Here is a 23032-nt window from a genome sequence, read left to right on the forward strand (position 1 = left end):
GGTATTGGTTAAGCCCTTACTACGTGCGGAGCATTGTTCTAAGCGCTGGGGGATACAAGGTGATCAGGTTGTCCCATGTGGGGCTCACAGTTTTAATCCCCATTGTACAGATAATAATAATGTTGGTATTTGTTAAGCGCTTACTACGTGCGGAGCACTGTTCTAAGCGCTGGGGGATACAAGGTGATCAGGTTGTCTCATGGGGGGCACACAGTTTTAATCCCCATTTTACAGATAATAATGTTGGTATTGGTTAAGCGCTTACTACGTGCGGAGCACTGTTCTAAGCGCTGGGGGATACAAGGTGATCAGGTTGTCCCATGTGGGGCTCACAGTTTTAATCCCCATTTTACAGATAATAATAATGTTGGTATTTGTTAAGCGCTTAACACGTGCGGAGCACTGTTCTAAGCGCTGGGGGATACAAGGTGATCAGGTTGTCTCATGGGGGGCACACAGTTTTAATCCCCATTTTACAGATAATAATGTTGGTATTGGTTAAGCGCTTACTACGTGCGGAGCATTGTTCTAAGCGCTGGGGGATACAAGGTGATCAGGTTGTCCCATGTGGGGCTCACAGTTTTAATCCCCATTTTACAGATAATAATAATGTTGGTATTTGTTAAGCGCTTAACACGTGCGGAGCACTGTTCTAAGCGCTGGGGGATACAAGGAGATCAGGTTGTCCCATGTGGGGCTCACAGTTTTAGTCCCCATTTTACAGATATTTGTTAAGCGCTTACTATGTGCGGAGCACTGTTCTAAGCGCTGGGGGATACAAGGTGATCAGGTTGTCCCATGTGGGGCTCACAGTTTTAATCCCCATTGTACAGATAATAATAATGTTGGTATTTGTTAAGCGCTTACTATGGGCGGAGCACTGTTCTAAACGCTGGGGTAGACACAAGGGAATCAGGTTGTCCCACGTGGGGCTCCCAGTCTTAATCCCCATTTTACAGATGAGGTAACTGAGGCACCGAGAAGTGAAGTGACTTGCCCACAGTCCCACAGCTGACAAGTGGCCGAGCTGGGATTCGAACCCATGACCTCTGACTCCCAAGCCCATGCTCTTTCCACTGAGCCACGGTTTAGTGAGTGCTTACTCTGTGCGGAGCACTGTCCATTCCAAGCGCTTAGTACAGTGCTCCGCACATAGCAGGCGCAGAATAAACACTATTGAATGAATGAATGTATTCTCTTCCCCTCTTCAAAACCCTACTTAAAGCTCACCTCCTCCAAGAGGCCTTCCCAGACTGAGCTTCCCCTTTTCCCTCTGCTCCCTCTACCTCCCTCTTTACCTCCGCTCAGCTAAGCCCCCTTTCCCTCTGCTCCTCCCCCTCCCCACTGTGCTCCTTTGTCTATATTTTTATTACCCTATTTATTGTGTTACTGAGATGTCCATCCCCTTGATTCTATTTATTGCTATTGTTTTTGTCCCTCCGTCTTCCCTGATTAGACTGTGAGCCCATCATTGGGCAGGACTGTATCTGTTGCCGAATTGTGCATTCCAAGTGCTTAGTACAGTGCTCTGAGCACAGTAAGCGCTCAATAAATACTATTGAATGAATGTACTAAGCTCTTGGAATGGACGATTGCCTAATTGTGCATTCCAAGCGCTTAGTACAGTGCTCTGCACATAGTAAGCACTCCATAAATACTATTGAATGAATGAATGTACTAGACTCTTGGAATGGACGATTGCCTAATTGTGGATTCCAAGCGCTTAGTCCAGTGCTCTGCACATAGTAAGCGCTCCATCAATACTATTGACTGAATGAATGAATGTATTAAGCTCTTGGAATGGACACTTCGGCAACAGATGGAGAGCATCCCTGCCCATTGACGGACTTACCATGTGCGCAACGCTGTGCTGAGCGGTTGGGAGGCTACACCACGGTGCTGGGGGCACTTGGGCTCCCTGCCCCAGAGGGGCTCGACCCTTCGAGGGCCACGTGGGCCTTACAGGGCCAGCAAAACAGCAAGGGTGGGTGGGAAGACGGACAGGCAGACAATAAAGACTGTGTGTATGCTCTCTATATATTTATAGGATATAAATACATATATATTTATAGGATATAAATACATATTTATATCTTATATATTTATAGAATATACATATATTTATAAGATGATAATAACGTTGGTATTTGCAAGCGCTTACTATGTGCAGAGCACTGTTCTAAGAGCTGAGGTAAATAGAGGGTAATCAAGTTATCCCACGTGAGGCTCACAGTTAATCCCCATTTTAATAATAATAATAATAATAATGTTGGTATTTGTTAAGCGCTTACTATGTGCCGAGCACTGTTCTAAGCGCTGGGGTAGACACAGGGGAATGGGGTTGTCCCACGTGGGGCTCACAGTCTTAATCCCCATTTTACAGATGAGGTAACTGAGGCACCGAGAAGTGAAGTGACTTGCCCAAAGTCACACAGCTGACAAGTGGCCGAGCCGGGATTCGAACCCATCACCTCTGACTCCAAAGCCCGTGCTTTTTCCACTGAGCCATGCATTTTACAGATGAGGGAATTTAGGCCCAGAGAAGTTAAGTGACTTGCCCACAGTCACACAGCTGACAAGTGGCGGAGTGGGATTCGAGCCCATGACCTCTGACTCCCAAGCTCGGGCTCTTTCCACTGAGCCACGCTGCTTCCCTATAAATATATGTATACTTATAGGATATATTTGCATTAAAAACGTGTGATGGCATGTCAATTTTTATCTACCCCAACGCTCACAACAGTGCTGGGGGGGGACACAAAGTGAGCAGCTTCATTCATTCATTCATATTTATTGAGCACTCACTATGTGCAGAGCACTGTACTAAGCGCTCGGAATGTACAGAGAAGCAGCGTGGCTCAGTGGAAAGAGCGCGGGTTTGGGAGTCAGAGGTCATGGGTTCGAATCCCCGCTCTGCCGCTAATCAGCTGTGTGACCTTGGGCAAGTCACTTAACTTCTCTGTGCCTCAGTTATCTCATCTGTAAAATGGGGATTAAGACTGTGAGCCCCACGTGGGACAACCTGATGACCCTGTATCTACCCCAGCGCTTAGAACAGTGCTCGGCACATAGTAAGCGCTTAACAAATACCAACATTATTATTATTATTATTATTATAATTCAGCAACAGATAGAGACAATTCCTGCCCATTGACGGGAGGTTGTCCCACCTGGGGCTCCCCGTCTTCATCCCCGTTTTATTCATTCAATAGTATTTATTGAGCGCTTACTATATGCAGAGCACTGTACTAAGCGCTTGGAATGTACAAAGTGGCAACAGATAGAAACAGTCCCTGCCCACTGACGGGCTTACAGTCTAATCAGGGGGTTTACAGTTTTACAGATGAGGGAACTGAGGCTCAGAGAAGATTAGACCGTGAGCCCGTCAATGGGCAGGGATTGTTTCTCTCTATTGCCGAACTGTCCATTCCAAGCGCTTACTACAGTGCTCTGCTCATAGTAAGTGCTCAATAAATACTATTGAGTGTATGAAGTGACTTGCCTGAAGTCACACAGCTGGCATGTGGCAGAGCCGGGATTAGAACCCATGACCTCTGACTCCCAAGCCCGGGCTCTTGCCACTGAGCCACGTGGCTTCTGCTACCATAACGGTGGTATTTGTTAAACGATTACTACGTTCAAAGCACTGTTCTAAACGCTGGGGGCGGGGAGAAATACAAGGTGATCAGGTTGTCCCACGTGGAGCTCAGTCTTCATCCCCCTTTTACAGATGAGGTAACTGAGGCACAGAAAAATTAAGTGACTTGCCCAAGGTCACACAGCTGACAAGTGGTGGAGCCAGGATTGCAACCCATGACCTCTGACTCCCAAGCCCAGGCTTTTTCCACTGAGCCACAGTGTTTCATAGAGTACATATGCTGCAGCATTTATAGTATATATTTGTATGAAAATGTGTGCAGCATGTACATATGCTCTAGCATTTACAGTATATATTTGTATAAAAAATGTGTGCAGCGTGTACATATGCTCTAGCATTTATAGTATATATTTGTATAAAAAGTGTGCAGAGTATATATATGCTATAGCATTATTCGTATGTATTTGTATAAAAAATGTGTGCATAAAGTGTACATACCCTATAGCATGTATAGTATTTGTATAAAAATATTTACACACACACACACACATTTAGAATATAACTCCAGTGCTTTACCAGTAAAAGCATGCAAACCTCCCCGAATAGAAGGCACAAGCCACTCCACTGCTTAATAATAATAATGTTGGTATTTGTTAAGCGCTTACTATGTGCCGAGCACTGTTCTAAGCGCTGGGGTAGACATAGGGGAATCAGGTTGTCCCACGTGGGGCTCACAGTCTTAATCCCCATTTTACAGATGAGGGAACTGAGGCACAGAGAAGTTAAGTGACTTGCCCACAGTCACACAGCCGACAAGTGGCAGAGCTGGGATTCGAACTCATGAGCCCTGACTCCAAAGTCCGTGCTCTTTCCACTGAGCCACGCTGCTTAAAACAAACTTGTATCGCCTTAAACTGGGAATTCATTCAATCGTATTTTATTGAGTACTTACTGGGTGCAGGACACTGTACTAAACCACAGTCATGCTTTCTAATCCCTGCTCTGCCACCTGCTCTGTGACCCTGGGCAAGTCACTTCATTTCCCTGGGCCTCAGTTCCCTCATCTGTAAAACAGGGATTGAGTCTATGAGCCTCAGTGGGATAAGAATTGTGTCCAACTCGATTTGCTTGTATCCACCCCAGCGCTTAATACAGTGCCTAGCACACAGAAAGCATTTAATACCAAAATTACTCAGTATTATTATAGTTAAGCGCTTGGGAGAGTACAATACAATAAACAGACACATTCCCTGCCCACAATGAGTTTACAGTCTAGAATTTACAGCCTAGTCTTTATTAATGTTACAACTTCTCCATATTCGATATGCAGAACAATTATCAGGTTAATCCCTTGACTGACTGAACAATAATTAGTCCTATCATTAGCCAAAATAGATCCAAGTCCTCTCGGATTGTTTTGTATCAAGACTGACTTCATTTCTGTAGTCTCCCGAGTTGGGGTGGGGGACGACTGTGCCCACAGGTGTTATGCTGTTGACTGGATAATATGCTGAGTTAAGACAATGAACAATAAGGCTCCTTTTAACACCACTTGCAACAGCAAAAACTGCTTAATCTTTTAATAAAGATATTTACAGCCTTAAAAAGGATTTTGGGCATGCTCTTAATTCAGACTTAAAATCTAATAGCCTATTAAAAAATTACCTGAATCTTCTCCCCACCACCAATGACCTAAGCCAATTCTATCTTAGTTAATGATAATATTTGGAGAATGTTTTCAGTGAACCATGGAAACTAATTCAGATCTTGGATGGAATTATTCAAATCACAAAACAGTTTAGAAAGAAACTTTATAAACTTGCACAACTATGCAACATATTATATACCCTTAGATATGCACGTTAACCGGCATCAGATGCAGCACTTAGGCTTCGAAGAAGTAGAAGAGAAGGTTGGTTAAGATGAATCGTTTTAGGAAAACTCTACCGAAACACGTAAAATACCTTCTGTGAAAACCCAACGCATTCTTTAAAACTGCTAAATCAAAACAGCTTTCGTAAAAGAGAATGAACATAAGCATGAGACCTTGCAGTTTTTTTTTTTAAAGGAGTTCTCTTTTTAGAAGGCAGTTGAAGAGTTGTAACAAGTTACTTCTTCACTTCATTTCAGGACAGCAGCTAGCAAGTGAAAATTTACATACTGTGGCGAAACCATTCTAATTCATCATTCATTCAATCATATTCATTAAGCACTTACTGCGTGCAGAGCACTGTACTAAGCACTTAGGAAAGTACAACAATAAACTGACAATCCCTGCCCACAGTGAGCTCACAGTCTAACAGAATACTTGCAATAAAATTCCCTTGCCCCTTTGAGTTTTCCCACAAAACAGAGGAAGAAGGCTTGAAGAAAATACTGTTTAGACTTTAAGCAAAGTGAAAAGACCTCAATGTCATCATAAACTCTATCCTGGTACCTTTGGGTTTTTTTTTCAATGTTACCATGAAAAAGGCTCCCAAGACCCCCAGTCTAAAAGTTCCAGGGAAACGTGACATTAAAGGAAAGGTAGTGTCCGAAATAAGTTGTATTATTAGAACCAACTACTGAATATCTGAACACAAGTTAAGGATACGTAAATTTCCTTGATCACCACTTAGGACAAAAGAAAGACTTACCTGGGAATTAAGAAAAGTGTGGCAAACTCAAATCCAGTTTAATTTCTATTCTCCTACAAAACCTAAGAGTCAGCATTCCTCAAGCTTTCTGATCAGAGGGGAGGTTCCTTGGAGCAGCATTGGCAGCGTGGCCCCAGACCACTTGGCAGTCTCTTGCAGGCCACACTTTGAGACACAATAAGGTAAGCTGATGTCCAAATGCTTTGTTGAACAATTTGCATACAATGATATTCCATTAGGACTTAATGGTGAAATGGTCTTGATCCAGAAACGTTTTGTTTTGATTGTGAAAACTTGCCCGTTCAGTGGCAGCTAAGAATAAGAGAAGATAGGGTTAAGGTACCGTGAAGATGTTACCAACTATGCAGCTCCCTTGGCACGGTGCAGAATTAATTCCTCTGGCAACCCAACCCAGCTCTTCCCCGACGAGTGCGAAAGCTCTAAACGGGGGGCAAAAAAGTCAAGCAGAGAGACCCTGGAGATATGCCAGAATATCTAGGGAGGGATATAACAGGTGAAGTAGGACAAGACAAGATGATTCAGTATCGGGGAAAGTTTCACCAAGACAGACACACTTTCCCTGAATGTCCCCTATAGCTTTCAGTTCCAACTGCCTTTTGAGGGTAATGACACCTGTGGTATTTGTTAAGCGCTTACTATATAAGCACTAGAGTAGATACAAGATAATCGGGTCCCTCATGGGGCTCACAGTCTAAGCAGAATAACAATAATAATAATAATGTTGGTATTTGTTAAGCGCTTACTACGTGCCGAGCACTATTCTAAGCGCTGTGGAACAGGGTCTGAATCCCCATTTTTGCAGAGGAGACTGAGGCACAGACAAGTAGCCTGCCCAAGGTCACACAGCAGTTAAGTGGTGGAGCTAGAATTAGAACCCAGGTCCTCCGACTCCCAGGCCCGTGCTCTTTCCACTAGACCACACTGCTTCTGTTCGGAGGGGTGAAGTATCTTCCTTCACCCCTACTTATAGCCACCCTTTCGATTTTTCAGATCTAATAAATCCTTCCCCATGTGACCAGGGTTTGTTGCACCCCCCCCCCCCCGCCAGGCCCCAACAGACCCACTCTGGAATTTGAGCTATAAACTCACCACTCACAAAAATCCTGGCCATTTTTCTCTTGCCATGGAATATTCCCAAATGAAGTGCATGCTTTCCATTATGTAGATGCAGGTACAATCTTTATCTGACTACTCGGATTCTAAGCAATTTTACACTTAAGGAACCCAGGAAACGGATACAAAAAGATGAGCTCGTTTTCACATCATCAAGGCATAAAGGAACTACTCACAGAACTGACAAGCGTTTGATCTTCTGGTTTAAGCTGAGATCTGAGACCAAGCATCAGGCATTTTACAAGCTTATTTTTTTGCTTTGTCACAAGCATGATTTTTTAATAAATTTTTACATCTAGATTTACAATTTTCAGATTTTTGAAATTATTTAATAAGACTTAAAAAACATCAGGATTTTGAACTGAATGACATACATGTTTAACTTTAGCACACAAATACTGTAAAATGTTTCTTTACCCCACCTCCATTTTAAAACAGCATGTGATGAACCTATCAAATTACAGTTGTAGTAATTCACATTTAAGCTAGATAGCGCCTTACTAAACTTTCAGCCTTGGAGTGTAAAAAATATACATATAGTGCATATTGTAATGGGACAAAGTTTTGTACCATTTCACCAATGACATCTTATTTCGTTGAGCACTCTGCCGGATTATTGAAAACTGGTAGGCAACTGGAAACTTTCTACAACATGTTAAATAGCAACGGTTACAGTTAAACTTTGTAACATAGAATATATTTTTATAGGCTTCTTTCCCTATTTTATAAGTTGTTTTTAAAAGCAATCATTTATAAAGATTGCATCAACATCAGTTAGCAGAGGAAGATCAAACTTTATTGAAACTGCTTGCATACAAAATATATTGCACTATAACCAAACAAATGTCAACATAAAATCCAATCTGTTGTAGCTAATATGTACAGAGAATATTGCCCAAGAGCAGTTACATTACAAGGTCATTCTACCTTGGTTAATTATCTACAGTATTTTAAACCAAACAGCTTACAGATGATGTGTGCAAGGTACCAATTTCTGTTTTCAAATACTATACATTCCCAAAATAAATAACTAGAAATCAACATTAATGTTTGGCAATACTTTTTAAGACATTTTTATATTTGTTAATTCATGTGCAGTTTGTTGCCATTTTTTATATGCTTACTTGTATGCAAGGAAAAGTAACAGTTGAATGAAAAAGCAAAGAAACAAAACTCACAAAACACATCAGAGGCAGGTTCAGGTTTGTACAGCTCTGTACATAATCAGTGGCTCCCCTACTGGAGTAATTTTAAGAAAAATAGAACATCTTAAAATGAAGGCCCTCTCACAGTTTTCCCCAGTAAATTTCAATCTTGATCCAAAAGAAGAAAAATGAAAAAGGATAATTATACCACACCCCTTCCCGCTTTATTTATCGACCTGTCAAATTCTAGAATGCCTTCTAATTCTTCTTGTGGATCAAACCTTGTACTTCAAAACTTAAATTTAACCTGCCCCCAATGTTACTTAAGACATAATACACCTGCACTGCAAAGGGTATCAATCACACATGGAAATTACCTTCCTACCTCCCCTGAGATAAGCTTGAAATTAAAAGTATGAAAAACAATTCCACTTATTTTGGGAGGGTGAAATAATAAAGGCTCTAAGTTTAAATTGGTCATCTGGCCAAACAGCAGGCATATTCCTCTAGCTCATGAGCAGGAAGATTTGTTCCTAGTCAAAGGATTCTGACTCTTTCAAAAGGAAAGATAGTTATTTCTCATCCTGTCTATAAAGAAAAATTACACTTCCCCCTCGATAACACTATCTGCCAATCTTCAGTGCAAAAAAAAAAAAAAATCCTATTCTTTATACTGCCTAACCTGATGTTTATGTAAAGAAAATTATGGAAAGCATGCATTCTTCTATAAAGTACTAATGTCTGACAGGGTTTGCTACATATATTTTACATTTAGTGTTTCCAACTCATCTTCCCTGATTTCTGTATCCGAATATAATATTCCTACCTGCCAAGATATAAAAAAGGCACAGATCATACAACTTTTTTTATTTTTTTTTTGCTAATGAAAATGACAATTGTTACATCACACATATTTCAGGGTCCACTAAAATATTGGAAAAGCGGACCTAAACATGAACTGACACAGGACATGAAACGACATAGCATTTCATGAAGAACTTCCAAGTTAGATTGAAAACAGAAGCCCAATTTGATTACTGCAAACACTATTTATTCAGAAAAAAATGAATTTTAGCAGTGATTTTGACCCAATGCATTAAAATGGTACAACTGAACAGAAAGTATATACCAATGCACAGTCAGTATTTTTATAACAAAAAAACCTCTTATTTTTTGAAGTGCAATATGTACTTGAAAGCATTTTTCAGAAGTACAAGATATTTTATGCAAATGTTTGTATAACTTCTTATTCTGAAAACAACTGCTTACAGCTGATGTTAAAAAAGGGTAATAGAACTTTTCTGTTCATTTCATGCCCTGCGCCATCTTGCCTACTATTTGTCTTTGGCCTAACAAAGTTTCTCTAATGTGGAATAAGAATTACTGAAACAGTATAGGAAATGTGACTTGAGAATGATTCCATTTAGGGCACTCCATTCACCAACGGTTGCTGGGCTTCCACGCTGTCCGATTTTTCTTTCTTCTGATTACGCTCTTTACCCGTGCGCAGCCGACTACCTTCACTGGAGGTATTCTGTAATGTTTTAGTGTGGACACTTCGTTCATTATTGCAGTCAATTCTGATCTAAAACAAGTTACAGTTGTTATAAAGTTTACCCTAATGTAACCCCCAATTTATGTGCTGAGGAGCTTTAAGATTGAGATTTTATGTAATCTGTTAAAGGGGGAAAGTAGAGAAATAATAAAAAAAGGATAAGATGAGAAATGTGATCAATTTAATCGTAATTTTTTTAAAAAACATCCCCCTATAGCACTGGAAACCTAAAAAATGTACCTTTTCTGTACCAAAAAAGTGAGCTGTCATATCTCTTACACTGAATCAAAAATATAAGATGACAAGAAGCAGAGAGGTATTTTCCATCTTTCTAGGCGTGAGAGACGGTTCTGTCTTTCTAAGCTCATACCTGAAATGAAGTGGTGGACAAGGACACAGAGAATGTGGTAGGATTCAGAAAAATCCACAAGAGGGTCTTGCATCTCAAGATGCAATAAGCAAAAAAAGCTGGTTTTGGAAAAATTTGTGCTCAAGAAAATGTAATGAATGCCGACATGTATCCTAGCCATTCGATCTCTGCCTTGATGTTGGCTTATATTATGGGAAATCAAGAGGAGGCCCAAAACTTCTAGGAACCTGTGATCTTGAGAGAGGAGGACTTCAGATGGAAAGGAATCTGAACATCCCTGTCCTCTGTCTTTGGGATTACTGCTTCCCAAGTCATTTCTGTCAAACTTATATAGTGAGTATGCTATAGTTGCCCTTACAGCCCATGAAATGGAAGGATCGGTGAAAATGGAGTTGAATGTAAATCGGACATTTGATTCCAGATGCTCCTTACAGCCAATGAAGCTCCTTCCCTTTAGAGACTACTCCAAAGAGTGTTTCAAGGAGAAAAGCAGTCTGTGAGGGTAACCCAGTTCTCTACTGCTGTATCTTCACTAACACAAGACAGTTGTGAACATTTAGAAATTGTGTAATTAATAGGATGACACCACTGGATAATTGAAATCAGATTTGCAAAGCATTTTTCAAATGCACACTATGATTTAATTTAAGACAACGTTAAGACTATACAATGAAATAATCCCATAAATTAGAAGAACAGATTTCTATATAAAAAGTGACTGTGTACTTCTATCTAATCAAGGGAATGCTAACCAAAAAAAAAAGAAATATTTACAGGTATGGTGGTTTACAGTTGCTACATGATTATAAATATTTATATAACTTTACTCAAAGACAACACACGACACAGATTTACCTGAAGTGATCCATCTGCTGTTCTTCCTTTAGGATCTCTTGTGTTACGCTGACGATTATCTGATCGAGACTGATCATCATTTCCTAAAGGGAATTAAATAAAAAGATTCAGTAGACAAGAAATAGCTATACATGCTGAATTTTTTGCAATCTTTATTCATTGTCTGAAATACTTGAATATGCATCACTTTCATTACATTAGTTAATTGATCTGGTGAGCCAAAAAAAAAAAGAGTATTGCAATTCTAGGGCCTTGGGGCAGTCAATTATACAGCCGAGTATACTTTAAAATAATTGCAGGAATTTGAGTGGGACAAGTGAGACTTATTTTTGAGTTTAGCCGAAGCCAGTTAAAAGTGCAGTAGGAACAGGTACGGAAGACTGTCAAGTTATACACATTATTATTGTCACACAACTTCCCCGACATCTCCCGAACTGAAAAAAGACCCTACTTGTAATTTTCAAAATCTTGGTCTTCAACATTTTGACCGACTCCTCCAATTTCTTACATAACCAATCAAGGCATGCTCATCTTTCTCAGAACCAATGTCTGAGTTTAGAGCTGTGTATTTCTAATATTTTTGGCATCTGTTAAGCACTCACTATGTTCAAACATTGTTACATGCACTGGGGTAGGTACACGTTCGTTAGGTCAGACAGTCCCTGTCCCACATGGAGCTCACAATCTACGCTGGATGGAGGTGATTGTCAAAAAAGATGGTGATTCTCAGATCTTATCTTCATGTGGTTCTTTGGGTGGTTCTAATATGGGCGAAGAGACGGAATAACTGTTCTTAATCTAAATTGCCACAGCTAGCTCACTGTGTCCTCTCCTAACAGGGCTGGATTAGTGCTACTCTTGCGTGCCTCGGTCCAGACACTCGCACAGAAGTTAAACCGCTAAGGATGTGGTTCAAAATAAAGCGCCAGAATCCTATTTAGAGAAGCGGCACAAGTGGCCCACTTGATGGAGTCAGGAAACAACCTCATGGTCCATGAGTTGGAGATGGGATTCACGAGCAATTCCTCCTCTTCAAAACAAGTTGCAACTGTGAGCTTTGGTACATACAGTCTTGACCTTAAATTTGTGGGCAGTGCTCATGGTGTCAGGCTGCCCTTATTTTAGAACTCCCAGAGAAATGGTAAATACAGACAAAAAAAAATAGGGAAAATTAAATGAAGAAATTATTTTTAATGCTGATTCAATGTTTATTACTAAACATCTAGTTAGGATTTACTTCACATGAAATTCATAGAACACCTGGAGAAACAATACTTGGAAGCTTGATTTGAAGCTAATTAGGTTTGTAGACAGCACCATCTTCCTCCCTGTCTCACAGGACCATTACCCTGCCAATATCCTCAACCATATCTCTTTCAACCCACACATTCAATCCATCACGAAATCCTGTGGGTTGATATCTTCACGTCATCTCCAAAATTTCTAAAATTTCTAAAATCTGCCCTTTCCTCTCCATCCAGCCTGCTACCACAATGATCGAAGGATGCATCATTTCCCACTACTGCAGCCTCCTCGCTGACCTCCTCTGCACCCTCTCTCTCCCCACTCCAGTCCATACTTCACTCTGCTGCCCGGTACATTTTTCTGAAAAATCGTTTGAGCCTCACCTCCTCACTCAAAAACCTCTTGCATCCAACAGAAACTCCAGATCATCAGCTTTAAGGTACTCAATCACCTCTCTCCTTCCTACCTATCCTACCTGATCTCCTACAACTCAACCAACACATTCCACTCCTCGAGCACCATGCTACTCTCCACCTCCATCTCATCCATCCCACCATGGACTGCTCAATGACATTCTCCCTCAGGCCTGAAACTCCCTCTACATCTGACAGTCCACCACTCTCCCCATCTTCAAAACCCTCCTAAAAAATCACAACTCCAAAACACCTTTACAGACTAAGCCCTTTATTTCCCCTATCCAGCCTCTTCCTCACATCAACTGTGCAGCTGGCAGCTTATCCCTTACGTATGTTGATACTCACCCCGATTCCATTATACTGCATGAATATTCTTATACAATACTATTTTCTCATCCCCAATTTATTTTAATGCCTGTCTACCCCTGTAGACTATAGGCTCCTTGTGGGCAAGGAACACGTCTACCAATTCTTTTGTATTGAACTCAAGTGCTTAATACTTGGGATTGAATGAACTAGAAAGGCAGTCCAACCCTAAACTCTCCACTAATTAGCCTGAATGCTAAGTTTTTAAATCAATCAGCAGATATACAGCTACATACTTTGACCAACCTCATGGTCCAGGAAGATTTTCTAACAAAAAACTGCTCAGATGGTTTAATTTCCCTTTCTTCTTTCCTAATCAAAGTCTTATTACCTTTAAAACCTCCACGACCCCTTCCTCCTTGTCCTCGTGCACCACCTCCACGTCTTCGCCCATCTCCTCTGCGTAGGTAATTGTCCCTTTCTTCCTCTGCTGGGGCTAATGACCAGTCACTAAGTTCATCTCGGTGGTCAGATTCTGTTTCAGAAGCATTTGATGCTTCAGAGTTAGTCCCTATCAAGAGTTAAAAGTTATACATAATTGGCTGATTTCATTTTTCTAAGGCATAAAGTTAACACAAAGATAATTTTTTTTTTCCAGAATTGAACAGAAAACTTGTATCCAGGTTAACAGAACACAGATTCTTACTTTTGTACCAAAACATTACAGTTTCAAATTCAGGTTTTAACAGACTGAGAAGCAGCGAGGCCTAGTGGACAGAGCGCAAGCTTGAGAGTCAGAAGGACCTGGGTTCTAATCCCAGCTCCACCACTTTTCTGCTATGTAACCTTGGGCAAATCACTTAACTTCTCTGTGCCTCAGTTACCTCAACTGTAAAATGGGGATTAACTGTGAGTCCCATTTGGGACATGGACTATGTCCAACCTGATTAGTCTGTATCTACCCCAGTGCTTAGAACAATGCCTGGCATACGGTAAGCGCAAAAGACATATTTAAAACAAAACAAAACAAAAAAAACCCCACAAAACAGAGTGCATCTTGAGACTTACTACAACTTTAAATTAGTCTCTTACAAAAACAGCAATTTATCTTTATTCAAATTTAACAAGGCTTTTCAAAGTACACAGAAGTTTAACGGTGGGTTTTTTTATGACCTTTACAAAGTAAATTCAAAATTTCACTTCGCCTAACTGCCTCCATCTCCCAATACATTCCCAGTGGGTTGGCTCTGCTCCAGCCAAGAAAACTGCTACTATCGAACACCCAATTCATCTGCCTCCGTTCCACTGCAGAAACCATTCCCGTACACCAGGAATGCCCTTCCCTAATTCTCCTTTACTAAATCATACTAATAATAATAATTGGGGTGATTTTAAGTGCTTACAATGTGCCAAGCACTGTACAGAGTGCTGGGGCAGATACAAGATAATCAGGTCAGATAATTCCTGTTCCACATGGGGCTTAAGATCTAAGGAGGGAGAACAAGTCACCCCTGTAAGTTACTCCAATTTCTCCAGCCATGCCTTAGAACTCGTTCCAATTCACAGACATCCTTTATAGGTTTCTGATATATATACACATATGTACATACATATGTATATATATCTTTTTTCTGTGTCTTTGTCTTTGCTTCAGCACTGCTCTGATAATCAGGAGATCTGTTATAGTACTGATTCTGACTGCTGTAATGATAGACTGTGAGCCCCATGTGACTGGACTGCATTTTATCAACCCCAAATCTTAACATGGTGGGCACATAGTAAGTGCTTTATACTATTATTATTATTACTACTATTATTATCATTTGGCCTCTGTCCAAAGGCCCACCTAGGATGTCCTGTGAGGCAGAGAGGCCCAGAAGGAATCCTGAAAAATAGCAGGCTAATCTGAGCAGAGACTCCAGCAGCTACCAATTGCCTTCCAGGTCATGGCGCTACGGCAGTGTCGAGGCACTATGCTGTGGTCACTTAGGTGTAAATGGGGCCTGGACATAACAAAACCTTCATACATACTACATTCCTGCCCACCTACTCCCTCCTTAAAGCCTCACCTAAGTAGGAAGAAAAACATAACTGGCTGGAAAGACAGAGTGAAGAGATGCTGCACAAACCATTTAGCACTGTAATCAATTCCTTAGTGTAGGTTTCCATCATGAAGTCTCAAGTAGACAGACTTTTGGACAAGAGACTCCACATTCACATCTGATGACTTCATCATCGTTATTCTTAAAATTTTAAGTGCAAGGCCAAGAGAAGCCTTGAAAAGCCCCTAATTACGTGTCACCAATGCAAGAAATGGTTTTTAGGAGTGAAGAAATGATTGATTCAATACCTGAAGCATAACCGGGACCACGCCTTCCATGTCCTCTATTTCGGTAAGGTCGGCTCCCTCGCCCAAGTCCTGGACCATCGTCGGTCATGTAACCTTTATCCTTATCTGTACGATTTGGTGGAGGTCTAGAACTAGCTCCAATCTGCCTCAACTGCTCATCAATTTGCAACCTTTCCAAGCGGAGTTGATCTACTTCCTGTTTAAAAGACACGCAAGACAGAATTTAAAACAATTTGTCAAGTAATTCTCTTATTCAGTATTCTTCATTACATAAGTTTTCTGGTAAGCTCATATACACATTTCTAATATGAATAATACCTAACACATGGACAACCCAGCTCGAAAAATTGATGGGAATAGTCTTCTTCAAAGAACTTATGGCTACCAGTTAACTGATGATAAAGTACAGCCAGAATCCTAGTCTCCTGCCCTGGATACCTAGGGTTAGTTTCTTTAGCCACCAAGCTTTCTTGGAAAGAAAAATACCCCTGGAGTTATATACAAAACACCTGGTTTAAAGGTTAAGCCTTTAATGGGATTATGAATAAACCAGTAAAGCACTGAATTAGAAGTGAAACCACTAATTTTTTTTTAGATTCAAATGTGGACAAGACCAACACTTCATCTTCACTGTGAAATACTCTCCTCCATCTAATTTTCCCATCACCATCTACAGAGGTAGAAGCTAAAATGAGACATAATGACATCGAAAACAGCACGTCATAAAGGCCATTTAATTCACTGAAATCCCCAAACCAGCCCTGTGATTTCTAAACCTTTTAGATGTGATCCAGGACTTTCCCAGAAGACAGTGGGTCCAGATGCTCCAGATCAGCTCGACCCTACTACTAACATTAATGACTCTGGGTCAGTTCCAAATATCTTCTGGGGCACTGCTCAATGAACCCGAGCCACAAAGAATATGGACACAAGATTAGAACAATTTAATTAAGGAGGAAGTAGAGAGCACCTTGTCTAGGATAGGCAAAGTCTGTCAGGGAAGGAGGGAGACAGACATAACAGAAGAAGGGAATATAAGGGAGATTAGGAGTTCTGGGGTAACCAGAATGATCAGGGTATAGGATCTTGAAGTTAATGACATCTGGTGCTTAAGAAAATGGGAAAGCTCTAGAAGGTGTTCAGAAAGGAGTAACTGCTTAATATTCACTGGGCACTGTCCCCAGTCCTTAGCTGGGCTCTATGGGTAATTTCAAAAGCAAGAACAAGACACGAGGTCCTTGCTCTCAAGAAGTTTGTACAATGAGGAAGCAGATTGAACACCATTGTATACCTATGTGTAGAAAAATCCACAAGGTGTGAAAATCTTCAGATAATTATTAAATAACAAAGGCCATTGAAGAATCTCCAATATTTATAGTAATAAAAAGCTTTACATTAAGAATCATTTTGGTTTTTACCTTTAAATAGTTAAGGTGATAATCCAAAAGAACAGTCGCATTGGTGATGCTGTCCTTTGTTCCCACAAAAACAAATGGTACCATTCCCTGAAAAACAAATTAAAGCAACATGTGTTTTTTTCCAAAGTTTAAACTTTAAGGCAAAGCTTCATTAAAATGCAGCTAAAGTAACTGACAAATTATAGACAAGCCACTACAGTTTATACATTAGGTGAATTCTGACTGTTAGAACACTAAATCAGTAACCACTTAAAATATTCAGACATTTGTTTCCCAGCTTAGCCAGTCCCACACATTAAATTTAGGTTGAATATATAGCACTGTTTTATTCCTATCTTTTGGGTGCTTTCATTTTCACTTGCAACTGGGATGTGTTCCAAGGTTAGAGGTAATTAAGTGCTTCCAGTAACAGATTCACTAGTCTGTATTGCATGTAAACAAGTCATTATTAGAATCTCATTTTCAATTTATTCCTCTGAATAACCAGGATTTTTTTTGTTTATTTAGATTATACTCACTCGTGCTCAATCTAGATACACTGTTGGAATGTATTACCTACTAATTCAAAGTACACGATAAAAATATTGGTAACGAATGAGACTTTAAAGTAGCAAAAAGCGCACTCGATTCTTAGAACACACATGTTTTCAGTAAGCATTTTGGCAGAAAACACTGGCAACATAAGGAAGTGTTCTTATGACAATGTGTGTGTCTAGGTACAGTGGAACATGGTGACAGAAGAAACTCTTGGGCACATGCACATGGCAGACGTGGTGTCATCCTTAAAACGAGGCACCGCGAGAATGCAATCCCAGATTATGGGAAAAGTGGATATTCAAACTTTACAGAACCATTAAAAAAAGACTGAGAATTGTACTGCCTTGTACGAATCCAGTTACATTAAAAAAAAAGAAAATTACATCTCAAGTAGGGAGTGATGGTACAAATAACTGATTTCCAATGACCAGGGTAGAACTATTAGGAAATGAAGAGAAGTAGGATGAGACAGGTATTGCAGTAAGAGTCTAAAGAAATGGAGGACAAAGAGAGGTACATGTGTTCCATATAGCAAGTATCCCCAGTAATATACACTTACAGAATTCACTCAGGTTACTTAATGAACACACATTTCATCTTGAGGCAGAACCAAAGACCAAAAAAACAACATGACTACAACATATACAATGATCATGATTTTGCTCAATACATTCAGGCATTGGATTAAGTTGAATTTGACAAAAGGACAGATGTTGATTTCCTGGACAGGACACTGAACTCTGTCTTGTTCAAAGATTTTATTTAGCAATGGTTGGGATGCACTTCCTAACCTTAAGTAAAGTGATGGCAAAGCAAGATTTAGAGCTTTTTTGGTGGTCTCTGATGCTTTCTGAAGAAATTTTAAAAAGCATCAAACAAATTTTCTCACCTCAAATCACAGATGAAAAAGAAGCTACCAATCTGCTACCAAGAGGTTGTTTATCCTAATTGAGAAAATAGCCCTATTCATCCAATGCTTTGACTACAAGTATCAGTCTTTTGTGACTAAAACCTGGGCACATTTGATATAATTTTTTTCCAAAAGAGAATTGAAATCTCTTTCTTAGGAAAATGGGATGAGAAGACAACTGACAGAATGGGTTTAAGCCCTATTCCCAGATTTAAATAGTTTTACATCAAGTAATTAGTGTCAAAAAATCCTCTTTCAGAAATGACCTCCTGTCAACTGAGTATAAAATGAACAAGAATGAACATATGCTATCTAGACTTGAATAACTTTATACAGCCATCTTTTTGATTACTCATGGAGAACAAGAGCCTGAATAATTTACCAAGGTATACAATCATCAGCTGAAAAATCAAAGATTAGACCAGGCCTATTCTAGAATTAAAGGTAATGAGTTTACACTGAGTTAGATTGAGATTCAAATGCATAGATAATTGATTTGCAGTACTCTACAGAGTAAAGTGCTAATTGGACTATGTTGTCAACACCACTTGAAACCTTCCTCAGACTTATCCTAGTAAAATGATAACAATGATGCTACTTATTAAGCCCTTACTAAAAGCCCAGAACTAGGCTAAGCGATGGGGTAGATAAAAGACCAACAGATTGGACACAGGCCTTTTGCCACCTGGGCTCACAGGAAGGAGAACAGATATTTTAATCTCCATTTTCCAGATAAGGAAACTGAGGAACAGAGAAATTAAGTGACCTAATCTAGATCACTGCAGACAAGTGGCAGATCTGATCAGACATCAAGTCTCCTGACTCCCAGACTCACACTTCTTTCAAGAAGACACAAAATCACAAGAACAAACTGGTTTGCAACTTAGTTCTTTCCTCATGAACAAAAAATATTTCAATGCTTTTATTTAAAAAAATATATAATTCAAAAAAAATTCAAAAATACACAAAATAAAATTTCTCTATAGTTTTTTTTAATACCCTAGTGGTGTTCCAAAACTTTAGGAAATTCTAATTTCTTAACATTTATTTTAAAGATCCTAGGTTGTCTTCAATTCTAAGGGTTCCTTGAATAAATGGGAAGGTTTGTTTAATAAAGATGCCCAGTAATGTTTGCTTCTTGTCTGTCTATTGATCAAATGTTGAGAGGGGAGGGGAAGACATCGGAGGATGGGGAAAAAGGGAAAGAGAAGAGGGGTTGGGGGGAAAGGTGGAATGTAAAGTATGGGGAAAAAGGAAAATGTCCTCAAATAATGAAATACATACAGTTCTGGATCTGACGAGGAAAGAGTGGCTAGATAAGTAACCTTACAATACCCATCCAGCTCCCAAATTTATCAAACCCCCAAATTCAATGACATTAAAAAGGACATTCATTGAATTTTCTAACACTATTCTTGCTAATTATCTGATGCTTGAAATTTAGAAAGTTTTGGCAAAATAATAATATTTAAGTGCTTACTACATGCCAAGCTCTGTTCTAACCACTGTGAGAGGTACAAGATCTTCAGGTCCCTCATGGGGCTCACAGTCTAAGTAGGAGAAAGAAAAGGGACTGAATCCCCAGTTTGCAGATTAAAGAACCGAATCACAGAGATGATAAGGATGGCAAAACAAGATTAAAAGCTTTTCTGGTGGTTTCTGGAGAAAATTTCAACATTTGCTCAAGGTCACACAGCGAGCACATGACAGAGCTGGGAGTAGAACACAGGTGATCTGACTCCAAAGTCTGTGCTGTTTCCACTAGGCCAGGCTACTCATCAATTGAAGACTAGAAGTAAATTTAATAACTTCAAATATTCAAGGGAAGGGAAGGGCCCAAATAAAAGCTGGCCTTAAAATCATCTCTTCCAGAGGAAGATTCTCCTTGGATTAGTGAGAAGTTCAGAGTTGTGCATATGGCAAATCCTGAAGAAAAGTACTGCCCAAAGCCATCATTTAATCTGAAGTGCACTGAAAGAAAAGTCAAGTCAGTTATATAAACCAAGGCTAATTTGGATAAGGAAACAAAAGTGGTCAAATGTTTGCTTGGAAAGATGGTTCATTCATATCTCCATTCACAGGCAACCACTGCCTTTAAGAGGAATATAATTAGGTGATCAGAGGTCTCCAAAAGAGCAGCCACAAAGGAAACTACTTTAGCTTCCAGGCACATATCCGACTTGTTCGGATAGCTTCAGTCACAATTAATTAATATAATTAGAATTCTGCTGCACTCTCAGAAATATGTTAATAGAAACTAACGGTGACCTAGAGACTGGAGTGAAGAATGGAAGTGAACCTGGGCTCCATTTCACACTTTAAAACTTAAAAAAAACAAAACACCCCATCTTCTTGTGAGAATTGTATTCATCATAAAAATGCCTCCCCAGTACTTTACTGTTCTAATTCTGGATCTTTTATCCATTCAGTGATGACTAGCATTTCCCAAACCAAAGTAATTAAAAATTAAGTCATTTTTCCTACCTGCCAAGGCTTGATTTCAGGTTTCTGTGATTCCCCTGCTACAGTTGATGAAACCACTAACACCTAAAGCAGCGTAAGGAATGCAAGTGTTAGTGATATCATTAACTAGAACAAATGAAATACAGAAATCTGAACATTTGATGGAGGGGAGGAAAAAAGCCTGCCAGGCCGTTTTCAACTCTTCTATGGGATTAAAGAAAAGGTCACCTAAACCAGTTTGTAAATGTGGTTATAGGTATTTATTGTTGGGTTTCGAGTACTCGCTTATGTGTACAACTGCATATGGATGCTCTTCCTATTGAGACAGATGAGCCTCCTCTATGAGACTGTAAGCTCCTTGATGACAGGGCTCATGCCAACTAACTAGTGTTCTCTCCCAGGCGCTTAGTACAGTGAACTGCACAAAGCGGTCATTAATACTACCGACTGGACACTCTCTAGCCTCAAAAGAAAACAGTACCCATTAAGCTAAACCCAGCAGTCATCCGGTAAGAAAATTTGTCACTGTGAAATACCTATTTTTCCAGGTTGGGACAGTTCAAAAGCTATCGATCCGAGTGGGAAAAGGAACTGAGTAGCACAGGGCCCAGCAGAAAAGCCTGTAAGCCTCTTTTCCTTAAACAGATTCAATCTGAAACAATCACTGTGAACTGAACTTGAATCGAGGCATTTTTAATTTAATTTAACGTGACAAATATTTCTTACCCTTTGGACTTTTGTACTGCTGGGCTGAGAAAAATGGGTGCTGCTTTCCTTTATATCTAAGAGTTTCTTTGCTTCTGAGGGTTTAGGTCCACCCCTTGAATTATTGGAAGATAGGGAATTTTGTGGTATAATTTCCTTTGCGAAAAAAAAAAGAGAGAGAGAGAAAGAGAGAAAAAGGACCAATTTTCAAGACCTTCTTTAACTCTAATATTACATCAATGTCCTGGTTTGCCTCAAGTGTTTGTGTATTTCAACAAGCAGTACGCCTCAAAACGGAGGTAAACATGTTATGTAACTAACCGAACAAGAGACAGACCGAACGGCGTGAATTTTAAACTGATTCTTCGACATGCAAATTGAGACGGTTTAAGGCAAAGACATCTTTATAAAAAAAGGAATGTTTATCTTTCTTCCTTTGTAATTACCTTTAAAGAGTGGCCCTATACTGGATATAAGAAAAATTTCATCACGAGCATTTTTCATTACATTCAAGACTTTAAATATAACAATGAAACAGATTTTTAGAGATTTTTAATATAAAAAGATATCTGGTTGGGAAAGGTATTATTGTTCCAAAAGAAAATCTGCACAAATGTGACTTAAAAGGAAATAAAATTATATAAGTCATAAAAGCTAACTAAAGATTTCTTTTCCCTGCCAAAATAACATCAAGATTAAAAGCATGTGGGATTTACTTGTGCATCCAAGTTTTACATTATATTATTAAATGAATATAAAGCGAATAGCAATGGATTTTAACCTTACAATACATTCAGCCATTTTTAGATTAACATACCTCTTCTTGTGGAATATTTTTATCATTTTCGGCCTCGATTCTCACTCTCACAACACCTGATTTGTCCACTATCTCCTGAATCAGTTTTCCATTTTTTCCTATCACTTTTCCTGAAGAAAGAACATGAAACATATTTCACCTTTAATTGCCTTGAAAAACAAATCATATATCACTCATCTGAAGGTGTACTCTACTACAATGGGGTACTAATATTCAATTACTGAAATAAAAACTACAAAACTAAAATTATCGTCAAATATCTTTAAAGCCCCATTGAGGCTATGGGTGTCCACGTTTTTATTTACTTATTTAATACCTGCCAGACTGTATGCTCGTTGTGGAGAGGGGACGTAACTACCGATTTTGTTGTACCATACTGTCCCAAGTGCTTAGTAGAGTGCTCTGCAAACAGTAAGTGCTCAATAAATAGCACTGATTCATCCCCATTTTACAGAAGATGTAACTTAGGCACAGAGAAGTTGACTGACTTGCCCAATGTCACACAGTAGGCAAGAGGCAGAGCCAGGACTAGAACCCAAGTTCTCTGACTCCCAAGCCTGTGCTCTTTCCGC

At 39.6% G+C, this 23032-nt stretch overlaps 1 protein-coding gene across 10 annotated transcripts in view; it reads right to left on the minus strand.

Moving 5' to 3' along the window:
- Nucleotides 1–7617: 7617 nt before the first annotated feature.
- The window catches only part of FMR1 (FMRP translational regulator 1), a 55832-nt gene continuing 40417 nt past the window's right edge, over nucleotides 7618–23032 (minus strand). The window contains exons 10-17 of one of the 10 annotated variants that reach the window (XM_029067166.2): nucleotides 22461–22570; nucleotides 21665–21799; nucleotides 20960–21022; nucleotides 17029–17115; nucleotides 15611–15806; nucleotides 13652–13831; nucleotides 11294–11376; nucleotides 7618–10047 (exon numbers count right to left, since the gene is read on the minus strand). In XM_029067166.2, coding sequence (XP_028922999.1) covers nucleotides 9937–10047; nucleotides 11294–11376; nucleotides 13652–13831; nucleotides 15611–15806; nucleotides 17029–17115; nucleotides 20960–21022; nucleotides 21665–21799; nucleotides 22461–22570 — 965 coding nt within the window. In that variant the 3' untranslated portion in view covers nucleotides 7618–9936. The other 9 variants (XM_029067165.2, XM_029067170.1, XM_029067169.1 and 6 more) reach the window with 9 other exon arrangements.

The sequence above is a fragment of the Ornithorhynchus anatinus genome, chromosome 6, assembly GCF_004115215.2.
Source record: "Ornithorhynchus anatinus isolate Pmale09 chromosome 6, mOrnAna1.pri.v4, whole genome shotgun sequence".
NCBI classification, from domain to species: domain Eukaryota; kingdom Metazoa; phylum Chordata; class Mammalia; order Monotremata; family Ornithorhynchidae; genus Ornithorhynchus; species Ornithorhynchus anatinus.